Source organism: Lagopus leucura, unplaced genomic scaffold (genome assembly GCF_019238085.1).
Source record: "Lagopus leucura isolate 7727_CA_CO unplaced genomic scaffold, USGS_WTPT01 Super-Scaffold_100037, whole genome shotgun sequence".
Classification (NCBI taxonomy): domain Eukaryota; kingdom Metazoa; phylum Chordata; class Aves; order Galliformes; family Phasianidae; genus Lagopus; species Lagopus leucura.
The window spans coordinates 5,622,558-5,638,426 of NW_024962286.1; the positions used below are offsets into that span (position 1 = coordinate 5,622,558).

The window sequence follows — 15,869 nt, forward strand, 5'->3', positions numbered from 1 at the left end:
CTGATCCCCCCTGGGAAGAGGCTGTTTGTAACTGTGATTGCTGCAGAACGCCCATGCTGTGCTCCCCATTGAATGTTTCTGTCCAGCAGCAGGTTTATGGGCTGCACGAGGCTTCCAGCATCAGATCCCTCCTGCCTTGGCACCAGCTCCAGCTTGCAGCTGAGTTTTGCCCACTGGGGCTCAGGCAAGGAACCATCCCAGTGCCATTGGTGGCTTCTGAGCAGTGAGCACTCCTTTACTCCTGCAGGTGTTGGAGGCAGCAGGCTCAAGGTTGCAGAACACAGCGTGAGCACTGCCTGATGTGAGCTGAATGCCAGCAGTGCTGTGCTGGGCTGGTGACACTGGCTTCTGGCTCCTGCACGGGCTTGGATGCTTTTGTGGTAGCTGTGGAAATGACCTAGAAGGTTATTTTGGCTGGGAAATAATTCCCACAGGCACCAACTCCATCTGTGTTTTCATCCTTTCCCTCTGTAAGCTCTTCACCTCTTGAGCCCATTCCTTTCATTGCTGACAGTGTTGGGGATGTGCCCTGCTGCCCGGAAGCGGCGCTCTTATTGATAAGCAAGAGGCTGCAGGGCCAACCATGCATGTCTAATTGCAATCAGGCATTCCTCCCAGCTCACCCCAGGACCCAACGGCCCCACTGTGCCAGCAGGCTCCTCAGCCAGCCTGCCCCCATCCAAGCACTCAAGCAGGAATCACCCATGAAAAAGAGCCAGGTGGCAGAGCTCCCATAGGCAACCGCCTGCAGGAAGGTGCTGGGGTGCAGAATTGCAGCCCTCCTGGCTGGGACGTTGCAGGTATTTGGAGCAGATGTTGTTTTTCTGCCTCAAACGGTAACTCAAGATTGTACTCTGCAAAACAAAATGAAGCTGTTTCTTCTTTCTTAATTTCATGCAGCTTAGAGGCCCTGATGAGGGTCTTCAAAGAGCTGAGGCTCGTGGCTGTTTTTATTGGGAAAATGAAAAATATGGTCTCCCTAACCAGTGCTGTTGAAAGAAAGGCCTTGGGGGATAGAGGTTCTCTTTGTTTTTAATTAAGAGCTTATATCTCCTGCTTGCTGCCACTGCGCACTTCTGCGGGAGCGAGACACGAGTCTCGAATGGATTTTCTCATGGAATTAATTCTGTCGATGCAGAGCTGTCCAGGAGCTGTTGCAAAAGGTGGACAGAAAGGCCAAAATTCGGTGCTTTCATCTTGGTGGCAAATAGATGGTATTTAACATACAAAATAAAAGCCTTAGCATTTGCTTGCTTTGAGAAGATTGGATTTTTTCCTCTCTCTCGGCTGGGGGAATTTGGAATCACGTTTTACGGTCGGCTGCAGCTCTCCTGCCTGAACAGACAAGTCCATCCTTGCTGCCCACGTGGGTGCTAATGGTGGGTGTCCATAAGCTGGTGGGCCTCGTTCTGCCTAGCAAGGAGCATAACGTCAGCAGCCCAGAGCACTCCATGCACAGATGCTGACCGATGCCCACAGGGCGGCTGTGGCTGTGAGCTGCAACTACAGGACAACGCTGGGATATGGCAGTGCCAACCCGGTGCTGCACAATGAGCGGTTCCAGGTGGGAGAGGTGCTCAGCAGGATGGAAAAACCCAGCAATATTTCAGCGTTTCCAAGGGTTCAAAGAGTGCCTTTGAAGAGCTTTCCCTCCTGGCATGCGACACATTAAATTCTGCTGCACTAGCAGAAGCGCGGGGGTTTGGACACACTTTCAATTCCATTAAATACTTCTCCTGTAATTACCCTCGAGTTAAATGGTCACTGCGTCAAATTTACTAGTAAAAGCCTTGTAACAGTGGAGTGCTTGCAGTCCCCTTGCCGGGAGCAGGTATCAGCACTGTGTGCAGCTGCAGCTGCCCGCTCAGCGCTCGCCGGGCTCTTCCTGGTGATCAGTGTGCAATTAAGCAACCACCTGCATCTGTAATGAGCTGGGGGCAGGCCTCTGCCATGCAAAATCAGGGGACTTTGGGGCTGACCCGGCTGCAGTGCTGAGCACCTCCAGGATTACTTGAGACAGAGGAATAGAAAACGTGAAAGAAGTGAGCAAGGGCCTGGCTGCCTGCTTGGGACCATGGTTAAGGTTGGAGATGACTTCTGAGATCATCAGCCATCGACCCATGCCCACCGTGCTCACTCACACAATCGTAGCCTCATTAAGGTTGGAGAAGACCTCTAGGATCCTCAGGTCCAACCGTCACCCCATGCCCACCAAAAGCTGTTGCTCACATCGGCTGGAGGAGGAGCGTGCGTTCCCTCGGCACCTCTCACAGCCAGCAGCATGCTGCTAATTTCTCTATATGAGCTATTGATCGGATCCTCCAGGTCCCTTTCCTCCAGACAGATTGGTTTCCTATGCCTGTATTTAAAATACCGCTCTGCTCCTGGTGGCCCTTCTCTCTATCATCTCGCTGCTGTCCCCCTGGTGTCCCTTATGGGATGTTCCCGTGTCCCAGCACGTCCCATCCATTAACACCTCATCTTGCAGATTGGATATTCTTCATCGATTTTGCTTCGTGCCGTTCTGTGTATTTCTTTGAAGGCTGGGAAGAAAGGAATTTATGTGTTTACAAAGTAAGAACAAAGACAGATTACTCCTTATCCTGGCAGGTATTGCTGTAGGGCTTCCCAAGAAGTCACCGCAGCCAGCTGTGGGCCCCATCTACAGCACTGCTTTTGGGGAAAATGCTCCCCATCCCCTTGAAATCTTCCTAGACCTCAGTGCAGAATTCATGTGCAACACAAAGGAACTATGCTAGTGCATATGGCAGCTGATGTATGTGCCACAGTCTGCAATTATCCAGCTCTTCTTGAAGCCCGTGCGTCCTCCTTGGAAGAGCTGCCGTCCTTCCCCAGCTCTGCTCTGCTGTGCTCAGGGTGCTACAAGCACGAGCTCTAATCACAGCATTGGGCTCTCCCTCACCCCCCGGCTCCCACCATCACTGAGGTCTGTGTTCCAAAGCTGCTCCTGTTTTCAAAGGCGTTGGGCACTGGGTTGCACGGACTTTATTTTTAGAGCTTTTCCTTTTATCTTTCCCGGCGGTGTCCCACTGGGAGCTGCTCCAAGAGCACTGTGAGCACTGTGACTGCGCTGTGCTGGGCTGTGCTGGGCTCTTGCTGCTCCTGACCCCAGCGCAGTGTGGGGTGGCACCGTGTGAGGATGGCACGGTGCACGATGTGGGGCTGCTCCCGCACCCTGGGAACACCTTGGCTGTGCGTTGAGCTCCGGTGGCCGTTTCTGCACCCTTCGCTTTGCTTTGACAGCTGCCGTTGCCAAGTGCTCTCCAGAGGAACCTTGTCACAGTTTGTTTGAGCCAATTGAAGTGTAATTGGGAGTAAATGAAGGAAATGGGTCATTTGTGAAATAGGTGCTTGAGTCAAGGGAGGAAAATAACCCTGACTCATCCCTCCGGGGATCCGTCCCCACTGGGATGTGGTGAATGGCCTCCCCAGGAGGAGCGCGGTGCTGTGTGTGGCCCTGGGACATGGGGTGGGTACAGGGGATGTGTTTGTGCCCCTTCAATGTGCTGCTTCCCCCCTGTTTGGTGAGCAGCTGCTGGGGTGGATCAGCAGCGCATCCTGCTCCGTGCTCAGGCTCTTCTGCGCTCCCCTACATCGCGTCCTCTGGCAAAGCACAGGGAGCAGTGCAAGTGAATCTCCATCCAAAAGCACCCTGCCTTCAGTTTTTATTGTTTTGCACTTTTGCTGTTCTTTATACCAGCATCTCTCAGCTTGTGGCTGAAACCCTCACATCTGTTGTTTCGGAGGCACTGAGGAGAGCTGAGCTCCAAGAGGTGCAAAAGGCAGCCCCAGGCCATGCAACCCTGGGCTGGCAATCTGCTCCATACTGATGCCCCATTCAGGTGCAAGGGCAGTGTTGTCCATCACTGCATTGGGTTGCACGCTGGCAGCAGGACTGGATTGGGTCCATGCTGCAGCACTGGCAGTGAGGGCAGTAAGAACAAGGCAGTGGTGGCTCTCCAGCAGTGATAACAGGCACAATGCTGGCTGCGCCCCTGCGGATGGATGTGGCTCTTTCTCACTCCTGCTCGGGTCAGCAGCACTTCTGGGCAGTCAGCATCTCTTCAGCAGTGTGTGGGCTGAACGGGCTCTGAGCATCTGTGTGCTTTAGGGAGGTGGCTCTGCCCCAGGAGTGGGGCTGGATCCGATCAACTTCTGCATGGATGGGGTTTGTCAGCAGTGGGGATGTGTGCAAGGACCCTAAACCCCTGTGTGAGACTGAGCAGGGGGAAAACCAACCTCAGGAGAGCCAAAGCTTCCATCTCCCATCCTTTGAGAAAGCAGCAGAGCAGCACACAGCCGTGCGTGCAGCTGCCGGCTGCGGTTGCAGCGCTGCTGTGGCTCTGAAGCACCGCAGCACCAGCTGTGCCTGCATGCAGCTGCCTGGGACCCCTCCTGCGTGGGCAGCAGCAGTTCCCTCACCGCACACATTCACACCGAGCAGCAGCACTGTGTATGTATCACATAGATACCCAAAGCTGCTTGCTTTCCCGTCGCGCTGGCATTTATTTATTTATTAAAAGCGTCACCCATCAGGAGCGTGCAACATCTGTTTGTGAGAAACTGCACATCCTTGGGCCACAGCCAGGAAAATCATTTCATTACGAGATTGCCACTGTACAGCGGCGCGGAATCACAAACATACTGTACATTGAGATGCTTTTGTTTCCAAACTGCTCATTAGGAATGATACACGAGCCAAAATTATACCCTGTGTAAGGTGAATTAGGAGAAAATGAGCCCAACCGACCTTCTTAAGTGAGCAGCAGTTAGTACTGTAATTATTATCTCTGGTTAATCCTGCACCCACTGCAAGGCTGTGCTCAAGTTTCCTGTTCCATCCCAGAGGGTATGCATCTTCACATGGCTTCCGTTCTTCGTGCCTAATTCAGGCTGACAAGGAACATACTCGAGAGGGGAGGAAACAAGAGGCCCAGCTTAAAGATTTTTTTATGTAATGCAGGAGAGAGGACTGTGCTGCTGCTGCTGCCTGGGGCTGCTCCCAGCCCTGTGCTGTGGGAGAAGGGCAGAGGGATGCGATGTGCTGTCCTGGGGGAATGCCTTGGGGGTGTTCATGTACCAAGAACTCTTCCTTTTCCCTTTTTCCTTTTCCTTTTTTTCCCCCTTTCCACTTTCCCATTCCCTTTTCCTTCCTTCTGCCCTCTTCCCTCTTTCCTTTCCCCTCCCCTTCCATTCCTTTCCATCCCTTTCCCCTTTCCCTGCCCCTTGTCTCACTTTTTTCCCTTCCCTTTCCTATCTCTGCAGGTGCTGTGCTGTCCCCCTGGTTTCCTATCTCTGTTCTGATTCCTTCTCTTCCAGGTCTGGCAGTCCATCAGATCATCACTATTACCGTGTCCCTCATCATGGTCATAGCTGCTCTGATAACAACTCTTGTCTTAAAAAACTGGTAAGGGGCCTCACGGTGGGGCTGGGCTGGGACAGGCTTCCCGTGGAGAGGGATTCCACACCCAAACTACAGCAAGCATTGGCTGGCTCAGTTTGGTGCCTTAGGGAGGATGCTTGAGCATCATGGCTGGGTGAGCGGCCTTTGCAAGACCCTGCAGTGACGTCATCCAGTGACGTCATCCAGTGATGTCATCCAGCAGGCTGCCTGCATTCTGTGGCCCTGCAGGTTGCACTGCTTCTCTCCCACCTTCCCAAGGCTCCAGGGTTGGATCCTTTCTTCTGAGCCTCTCGGGTGCCACCAGTTCTAAGTGTGCCCCATCACCTGAAGCGCTCCTGTGCACCTCGAGCTTCATTTGCTCTCATTTATTCCCTTAACACAGGCTGTGCGCCTGGTAAAATAGGTTAGCTTCTTGCTTCAGGCACTCGTGACTTTACCTATTTTCCCAGAGAGACTGCCCTACTTTGAGGTCAGCGGTGCCAGCTGCCGCGATGCCGCTGTGCTCCGGGACTCAGAGGTCCCCAGCAGCAAAGCAGCGCCTTGGTGGCATTGCTGAGCTCCCAACGTGTCCCAGAGCTGCGTGCAGGTCGGGCTTCCCCACGCAGGAGGCAGAGATACAGCCGTGCAGTTACTCAGCTGGTGCCTCCCCGATAGAAAGGTTTCAAATAAATAAATAAGAAAGAGCACTGGACTGGGAGCCGTTCTATCCAAAGTGCCAGAATTGTGACGTGATATCAAACGATGTTTGTAATTAATGGCTGATAATGCAGTGTCCCCCCCCCCCCCCCCCCCCCCCCCGTGCTCCTCTCCCCACGCAGCTGTGCGCAAAGCGGGGCCGCGCGGCGCAACGGCCACCAACGCAAAATCACACAGCAGGAGGAGAGCTGCCAGAACCTGACCGACTTCACCCCCGCCCGCGTGCCCAGCAGCCTGGACATCTTCACAGCCTACAACGAAACGCTGCAGTGCTCCCATGAGTGTGTCAGGACGCCGGTGCCAGTGTACACGGAGGAGGCATTGCACTCGCCTGGAGATTACAAAGCAACCTTCAATGGAAACAGGTGGGGTGATGCAGAGCTGTGTTCCCGTGCGCCCTGGTCCTGCTTGTCTCCATCCCGTTCCTGGTTTGCAGTAAAGCATGGCTGTGCCACACCGTGCCCTTGCAGAGTCAGTGTCCCTTCCCTTGAGCAGCTCTTGAACATCGTGGATGGGTTTGGCACCGCATTTCTCAGTTCCCTGCCTCCACCCCCAGCCAGGAAATGTTTCTCAGATCCATCTTCCAGAATTTCTGCCGTCTCCTAAGTGCCATCTAAAGAGCTGCTGGCTTGTGAATGGGCGATGTGATTAATGAAGGAGCAGGCTGCAAGAAGCAAATGAGCCATTTGTCTGGCACGAAATAAAGATATGTTAACGAGGGGCATAATGGGAGCTGACAGAGCTGTGTGAGCCCATCTCCAGGTGCCCCCCACCCGCACAGGGAGGAATGCAGGAGGACGGGGTGACCCCACAACATTTGCCTGTTGCATTTTTTGGTGCTTCCTCCCGTCTTGGAAGGCACAGAATTGGGATTTTCAAACCATTTTGTTGTGTGTGTGTCAGTGTGGCCATGAACCCTGATGGGCTGATATGGGGTGGGCAAGTGCTGCTCCCCTGCCTCATCCACTTGCTGGAAGCTCGCTGCTCTCAGCCTTGAGGCAATGCTGTCTGGGCAGCCCCACACAGGCAGCGCACAGCCCCACGTCCCACACATAGCAGTGGTTCCACTGGGAGGGGATGCTGGGGATGTCCCCATAGGGTTGCTATGGGTTGGCTGAGTGTCCCCATGCCAACCCCCCAGCCGTGCTTCTTACCCTGCTTTGCACCACCCCGGTTTCCCAGGCCAATGAGTGCCATCAAAGCATTGCTGTAGAGGTTTTGCTCTCCCTCTGATGAAGCTGATGTGCACAGCACCTCCACAGCTCGCTCGTGTTGCACACCAGCACATGCAAGCCCATTTTTCTGCTCGCTGCAGACCCTCTTCTTCTGATCGGCATCTTATTCCTGTGGCCTTTGTGTCTGAGAAATGGTTTGAAATCTCCTGCTGACTGGCCGAAGCCTGTTTTACTTCCTGGGCAGGGCAGACGCCGTCTGGCTGTTTCCTGGTAGGTACAGCTGCCCACATCCCAGCATGGTGGGGTCCCGGGGGGAGGTGGCTGTGTGCTGGGGCTGGGGTGGGCTCCATTGGCTTTCTGTTCTGCTGTTGCATTGTTTGGGGATTGTTTTGAATGTTTGTTAGCCGGCTTGGGTTGCTTTCACCTACTTGTTCCCACGAAGGTGGCAAGAAAGCAATTAGGCTTCACTGTGTTCTGCATCACAGCAGGGCGGCCGTGCCAGCTCCAGCCCCACGCTCAGGTACATGAACCCGTCGGTCCCAAGCCCCTGCTGCAATGAATCATACATTCAGTGTAAATGAAACTTCCAGCCTCCCCTGGCTGCAGCTTGCTCGGAACAGCCCGTTAAACATCACGCTCGGAACTGAACACAGCAATATAATGAGATTAGAATGGAAAGGAATAAAAAGTTAATGGTCCCGGGCAGTGCGTGGCTGGGGCAGGGCACAGGGCTGAGCCCAGCCTTCTTGGAGGGCACTGCAACCAGCAGAGCCTGGGAAAGTGGCTCCAGAGAGAGCCTAGAGCGCTTAGCATCCAAGTGAGTTCTTACACAGTGAGCATCTTGAGCTCCTGAGAGAGGGAACCTTCTGGGGCGAAGCCAGAGGGCTCTTAGTCCCCATCTGTTAATGTTCTCTCGTTGTTTCGCCAATTCAGCTGTTGTGGCCACAGAGGCAAAGCGTGAAGGTGCCTAGCCACAAGGACTTGTGTTGGTGAGCAGGGAACAGCACAGAGCAGGTCTGAGAGAGGTTCTGCATTTGAATGCACGTCAGAAAGCCAGCAGCCATGGCATGCTGTACCCTTTGCTTTGTAGGCTGTGAGTGCTGACCCTTGGCTTAAAATGATTTTAGAAGAAGCAAAACAGAAACCAACCCAATCTTACTGGACAGCTATGGTGCCTGGAGGAGAGTGGCTGCTGCCTGCTGCAGGAAACCTGTGCAATTCCCACTGCTGCTCCTCAGCATCCTGTGCAGTTCTGTGCCAAAGGCTGAGTCCCTGCTCATTTCAATGGATTTCTTTAAATAGTCCAAAGCTGCTCCATTACGCTTTATTAAATCCTTGAAATTCTCATTGACCTGTTTTCCTGGAATCCATAAAATTCATATCAATGCACTCTGGAAAAATCTATCCAAATTTTACCCGAAGCGTTAGTCCTGTGATAGCATTTCAATTATTTATGAAGTTCTGTTGGGTTTCATTAATATCACCTAAATGAGATTACTCCAAAACATATCTCCTGCCCACACATGTGTGCCTGCACCAGGGCAGCTCTGTGTGCAGGTGTTTGCCTGTGGGCTGTCCCCTGTGTGATTGCTGTCTGGTAGCTGGGTTTTAGCCCCAGCAGCAGTGGAAGGATGCACTGGTGCTTGTGGGTTAGCTGCAGCTCTCCCTTCCAGCACATTTCTTGTAGTGTGTGTGCAAGGGATGGGCCTGAAACAGCCCATGAACAGAGCACTGTGCAGTGCACAGTGATTGGAAACTGCACAATCCTTGGCACTGGGAGCACCTTCCCTTGGAAAGGCTCAGAGTACTTTGCAAGTATTAATTGGTGGCACTTCACAGCTCCTAGCTCTCTAATAAGCAAATTAGTGCCACCAAATGTGTACATTCAGAGCTTGAGGCGTGAGACATGATGTGACCAGGGACAAGGATGGTGGGAGTGCATAGAGGATGGGGAAACTGTGTGTAGATGAGCACTGTGAGGTTGGGCATGAGATCTGTGGGGACCGTTCAGGTTGTGCTCGGTGTATGGGAGCTGAGCATCGCTGCTGAGTTGGCAGCTCAGTCACTGATGGGTGAGCTGGGCCGCTTGGGTGGAAGGGACAGCACTGTGTAGGTGTAGGGTTGGAATAGTGTAGGTGTAGGGTTGGCACAGTGTAGGTGTAGGGTTGGCATGGTGTAGGTGTAGGGTTGGCACAGTGTAGGTGTAGGGTTGGCACAGTGTAGGTGTAGGGTTGGCATGGTGTAGGTGTAGGGTTGGCACGGTGTAAGGGCAGTGTGGCACAGCCAGCTCCAGTTGCTGCAGGCAGCGCTGAGCTTTTGTAAGACAAACTGGTGGAACTCATCTGCTTACATGGCAAGCAGATGCTGAAGTTGTTTCCTTAGGTCAGGTTCGTCCTCTGCCAACACGAGCTGTTTGTGTGACACTGAAGCCGTCCCCGCTGCAGCACTGGCCCTCTGAAGAGCAGAGAGCTGTGCCCATGGAGAACAGCTGCTGGAGTTTTCCAGCAGATTTCACCCGCCTGCTGCCAAACCCCTCCGGAGCGCTCGCTTGTAGATGAATGTCACACCTCTGCAACAGGCAGCACAGCAGCTATTTCTGCACTTCAGCAGCCCTGATCCATTCTCGCAGGCCGGCACAGCTGCAGCAGTGATGTGGCCTGGGGCTGTTTTCTGTGCACAGTGAAGTGGTCAATTACAGCGTTGGCACCGGGAGCTGAGTGAGGAGTGCTGGGGGTTCATCTGCAGAGCCGCAGCCAGCAGGGCTGCTTTGTTGGGCTTCACACCGGCCGCTGGGCTTCTGAAATCAAGTTTGGTCTTCTGCATTGTTCCTGTCCTTAATCCCACTCTCTTTGACTGAAAAACCGCATGGAATGAGATTATACAAAAATCTGTGAGGTTGATGGAGCACTGACCTACTTTGCACAAAGAGGCGATTTGGATACAATACAAATTGTGCATCCTGCAACGCGTGCACGAAGTGGGATCCATCAGATGCTGCCACCTTCAGCGTCGGCGCAGGAGAAGTGGGCATTTGAGAGTCTGAAATCTCCTCGGCGTGACAGTGCTGATCCGACCCCAGCTTTTTTCACAAGGCAGCCCACATGGCTGGAATTGTACGGTAACGCTGTGCTTTGTGCGCTGCCTTGTCCTCCTTCTGCCTGACAACAGCAAGTGGTTTGTATTAACATTAACAGATAATGAGTCATCGTAAAGATCGGGGCTTGTCTTCTGAGGAATAACAAGCATTCCCAGCACAGCCCCAGAACAAAAGCTTAAGGACTCGCTAGAATCTGCCCAGCTAATTAGTCGGAACGCCGGCATCCTTATTGGAGATGGTGCATGCTAGACGTCGTGCTTAAAAGTGATGTTGCATTGCAGAGTGCTGATCACCAGCTAGCCAGAGATCACAGGGCATAGGACAGCACTTCTGCTGGAACGGGGCTGTCAGTGGAGCTGCCCCATGTGCAGCAATCACAAGGCACGCAGGGCTGCAGTGCAACGCGTATCGACAGCCATAAAACCCCATATGCATAGAGTGGCCCCAGCACTGATGGGGACTAATTGTCTTCTGAAGGTTTAAAGATCACGCAGGGAGCAATCTGTCAGAGGATGGCAAATAAATAGCTTGAGAAGAACTTCAATAGGATCTCTGTTTTTGATGCTTAACCAATTTTCTATTGATTTCTTTAGGGCATTTAACTTTAGAAAATCTTGTTAGTACTCATCATCGCCTTCTCATCTGCCAGAGCACTCGATGCTCTTATCCTAAGTATGAAAAGCTCCAGAATGATCAGAAATAAATTACACTTCAGAAAGCAGGCCGAGAAGTGTGCAGTAAGGCACACCTAAGCTCCTTACTCACTCCTGCTCTTCACCCAAAGCATCACCTCTGCACCAGCACGGGTGGGACGCTGCATCCCAATGCAGCATGTGGCAGGAGTGGGGCTGGGGGCTGGGTTGGACCAGGCAGGGCTGGGACCTGTCCCTGCATGGGGCTTGAGTGGTCAGCGGGGTGGGCACCGCAGGGCAGTGGGGCTGATCCTTACCACGGCTGGTGGGCGACAGCAAATGTGACTGCAGCCTGAGAGAGCTGATGCACGGCTGGGTGCGTTTCCCTGTTGTGAACTTAATCTTTCATTCTCTTTTCGTTTTCCGCAGGATTCCATTGGTGAACCTGTAAAAAAAAAATTAAAAATAATGGGTTACCTGTCCCTACCATTTCTGTTTACCAGTAGGAGACTCAAAGAGCAGCGTTCTATGGGCCAAATATATTTTTATAAAAATGAACACGCCTGTAGGTAACTGCGTTTTTCCAAGAGTGCGTTTTTTGGGTTTTTTTTGGAGAAGAGAAAAGCGTGCGAGCAAAGAATCCCACGAAGGAAGAGGAAACCGAGGAGAGCTGGAAGGAGCAGGACTGAGCAGCTGGACCTTGGGATACGGACTACGATTCTGAACCTGTGCCAATAATACCATTATGTGCCATGTACTGATGCAAAAGACTTCGTGAGAAGCAGAAGCTAAGTCAGTAACACGCAGAAATGCTACCGAGGACAGGGGAGGGGGCGTCTCTTCCGATGGGGTCATTGATTCCGGTCCACATGCATACATACATATGATATATATACAGAGAAAATATATACACACACAGAACACTTTTTTTGTACTGTAGCAATTTTTGAAGATCTTAAATACTCATTTTTAAAGAAAACGTCACGGGCTAAAAGTCTGATTTCTTTAACATGCATAATATGACCTAGTTAAAGCGATGTTTTCTACTTGGGCAGCTTGCCTTTCCAACCTAGATGTGTATATATAGATAGACATATACATATATATATGTGTGTGTGTATGTATAAGCATATATATGTATGTATACATATATAGATAGTTTTACTTTCATTCTGGAGATGCGTTTCCAGCGGTGGGGGCCTGGCGGGGCCGCGCTGGCAGTGGGTGCTCGCGCCGTGCAGCCGCGATGCGATGGGCTTGGAGAGCTTTGAAAGAGGGTCTGGAGCAAGAGCAGATTGGAAAAGGGGTTTTCCAGCTGTTTGCAGCCTGAGCATCGTGGGGATGGCACCGCAGGGGACAAAGTCAGGGTGCAGAGGGGTCTGCTGGCGTCCCATCATGAGATGCTTCCTGCTGTGCTGCTTCAGAGCGCGAAGGGCAGCGGAGTTCAGACCAAAGTCCTCCGGTTCTTTTTGTAACTCACCCCTTCCGAGCGTATGAACGTTTTTTTAGAGTTATCCAGATATGCATTCTGATCATCTGCTCAACCCTCAGTTCCATTTCTTTATTCTCTGTGTGTCGTTCCAAGAAAAGGCAACTCGGCCCTTCTGGCGCTGCGCATCACCCTGCACGCAGCTGCTTCGTTCCATAGCATTCTCTGTCCTTTTCTGATGGGGTTTTGTATCCTGGAGAGTTTTATGGAAGCTGCCCCAAGTAGAAGTCTTCCGTGCCAGAGGTGGATGTGAACTGAACATCCCTGGGGGCACTGGCAGCGTTCCCTGTGGCTCTGGGGCAGCTGAGCAGCCTGCGGAGCTGGACGCAGGGTTATGTTGGGTCTGGAGGGTTTTGTTCCATGGCAGAGCCGGTTCCTTTTGCAGCAGGGTCTCTGCAGGGCTCCCTGCCCCTTTGTGTGTTGCTGATGCAAGCGGTGCAGCCCCTGCCAATGATCCTCGCTATCGCATCGCTTCGGTTTTCCTTCTTTGTCTCACTTCTCTGGCCCCGATCCGCTCCAGCTCTGCCATCGTGTTGTGCTTTACCCATCGATCTTTCTATTTATTTGTATCTACTGGCTGCACCAAGTCCTTCCCGTGGGTATTCAGTGTAATCTTGATAGCAGTTTGACATCATGAGATATATCTGAGTCCCTCGTTCCTGGCACTGGGAGCATCGTGGTGAGCTCCTTCCCTTAGGGAGCCACTGCTTGGAGCTCGGTCCGGTGGAGCCACGGGGAAGGGGATGTGTCTGCATGTCTGTATGTCAGGGAGCACAGTCAGACAGCTCCAACCCCAGACAGGGCTCCATTGCCATGAGCTTCCCCCACTCTGCAGAAGGACATGGCCCGGCCACCCTGAGGCTGCTCAGCGCTGAGCCAGGAGACAAACGTAGATGCACAATCTTCCCTTATTTATAAGGACCAACAGCACTTGCACTTTATCAGAGAAATCCTCACATCCCTATGCATGCCAAGCACACCAAGAAAAGGAACAACTGCCAGCAGGAAGGAAAGGAAGGGAGGGAGGAGCAGAGCTGTGAATGTGGTGGTTTACCAGGCAGGACTCAGCATCCTGGTGCAATTTTGTAGTAAATAGAAATGAAACCATGTTTCTTTCATTCCTTACTATCGATGAGAACCAAAAAAAAACACCAAAAAAACATGACATGAAAACCTGGAGCTATACGTTCCCAGGAAGGTGGTGGAGTCTCCATCCCTGGAGATGCTCAAGAAGTACAGAGATGTGGCACTTGGGGACATGGTTTAGTGGGCATGGTAGAGGTGGGTTGGGGTTGGATTTGAGGATCTTAGAGGTCTGTTCCAACCTGAATGATTCTTTGGTTGCATGATTCCGTGTTAGTGGAGTAGACCTGTTGGGGAGACTTATTGCATGGGGGAAGAGCAAGAAGTGCAGTGTTTGCAGGCACGTTCTGATGAGCTGTGCCACGCCGTGGCCGCCCCATCCCACTGCTATCTGCTGCAGCAACAGATGACTGCTCTGCATGGATGCCTTCAGCCCTTTGCAGACAGCAGCTCTGCCGCAAGCTGGTGGTCATTGCTCCAAGTTCCACTGATGTGAGCCAGCCCAAAACTCATTCGTAATAACGGGGAGGCTCTGCAGATGCTGCTGCTGCCACCGGGTGCTCAGATGTGCTGGAACTGCTTGCCCGAGCAGCCAGGGCTGGCTGCATTGCAAGGACATGTGCACATTTGGAGAATTAGGCCTTGAGAAAGGATTTTTCTTTTGTCATTCAGCAGCTGAGCCTGCTTTCCAGCCAAACAGCAGTGGGAAGCACTGCGCCTTTCCATGGAGTGCCGGGGCCGCGCCGTGCTGTGCTGTCGGGTCGAGCTTGGTGCAAGTGAGCCGGCAGCTCGGAGGAAGAGTTGGGATGTTTGCTCTGCCATAAGCTTCCAGCCAACTTCTTTTCATTTCACTTTATGGGTTTCTTACTCCTTTAGTGGTTCTCAAGAAATATAACCCAGCTGCCAGATCCCCAGATGTGTAGCGGTGCGTTTGTGTTTCGCTGTGGCTCTGCCCCGTTGCAGGGAATGGGAACGAGGCCCTTCCCCGTGCCTCCATGGGGGCTGGGGGGGCCAGGTGCCCAGGTGGCTGCCCATATCTCAACACCCAGTTGTTTACCTTCATTCTGTCTTCCCAGCGAGAGAAATGGGCATCCCACTGCGGGTTTCATGGGAGCACCGCTGGGAAGGAGGCTCCCACAGCATTCTTGTGACTCAATTCATTTCCAGTGTGGGTAGGAATGTGGAGCAGTGACAGCGAAACAGGCGTAGCGATGACGAGAGCGCTGCAGAGATGGATTTCAGGTTACCTCTTCTCCATTGGCAGCTTGTTACAAAGGAAAGGTAATTCAGCTAAAACGGTAGTTCAATAGTAGATATTCTACACATATTATATATTTTGTAAAAAAAATAAAATAGAATAAAAATATATATGTAATAACTCAGCCCACCCATTCCAGGATGACTGCGGTTGGAATTTTTTCATTCAACCAGCTATAAAATCTGTACGTGAGTTTTTCAAAACCAGCAAGAAATCCCTTCTCCATCTCAGACATCTGTGGGTCCGCTTCGGTCTGCAGGTCTCACCCAACGCTTCTCACCCATTTTTAAGAATTATTCTCAGCATTTCTAGGGTACATTTTTAAACAGCGTCGTGAGTGGAGATATTTACTATGAGAAAAAGTATACGTTGCACAAAAATGTACACTAAGGGCACAGATTTCTGACCCAGATTCCTCTATTTTAGGTTCCGAGGGGTTTATTTTATTTTTTTTGTGTTTGATAGGACATGTACAGCGGAGTTTACAGTTTATTTTTATTTTGCCAAAAAAAGAAAAACAACAAAAAAAAAACATTTTCTAACATGAGACAGCTTTTACTTTGTAACCGGTTTTACATCACTGAATATTTCTTTTTTTTTTTATTTCCTGGGATTCTGTAACATCAGGCGTCGATGCGCGGCGGTGCATCCATGGGGACACGGCCTGGGGCACGCAGCCCAGCCCTGCTGATGTGTACAGAGGCTGCGGCTGATGGACGGACAGATGGACAGACAGGCAGACAGACAGATGGACCGGCGGACAGACAGGCAGACAAACGGACAGATAGGCGGACAGATGGGCCGATCGACAGGCAGATGGACGGACAAACAGGCAAACTGACAGGCAGACAGGCAGATGGATGGACAGATGTGGACAGGCGGACAAACAGATGGACAGACAGGTGGACAGGGAGACAGACAGGCAGACAGATGGACCGGCGGATAGACAGGCAGACAAATGGACAGATAGGCGGACAGACGGGCCAATGGACAGGCAGACGGATGGACAAACAG

At 52.0% G+C, this 15,869-nt stretch overlaps 1 protein-coding gene across 1 annotated transcript in view; it reads left to right on the forward strand.

Annotated features, from left to right (window-relative positions):
- Window positions 1-13,780, forward strand: part of AJAP1 (adherens junctions associated protein 1) — a 34,544-nt gene extending 20,764 nt beyond the window's left edge. The window contains exons 3-6 of the mRNA XM_042883452.1: window positions 5,341-5,428; window positions 6,244-6,486; window positions 7,437-7,566; window positions 11,455-13,780. Coding sequence (XP_042739386.1) covers window positions 5,341-5,428; window positions 6,244-6,486; window positions 7,437-7,509 — 404 coding nt within the window. The 3' untranslated portion in view covers window positions 7,510-7,566; window positions 11,455-13,780. The remainder of the gene's footprint in view (window positions 1-5,340; window positions 5,429-6,243; window positions 6,487-7,436; window positions 7,567-11,454) is intronic.
- Window positions 13,781-15,869: the final 2,089 nt, after the last annotated feature.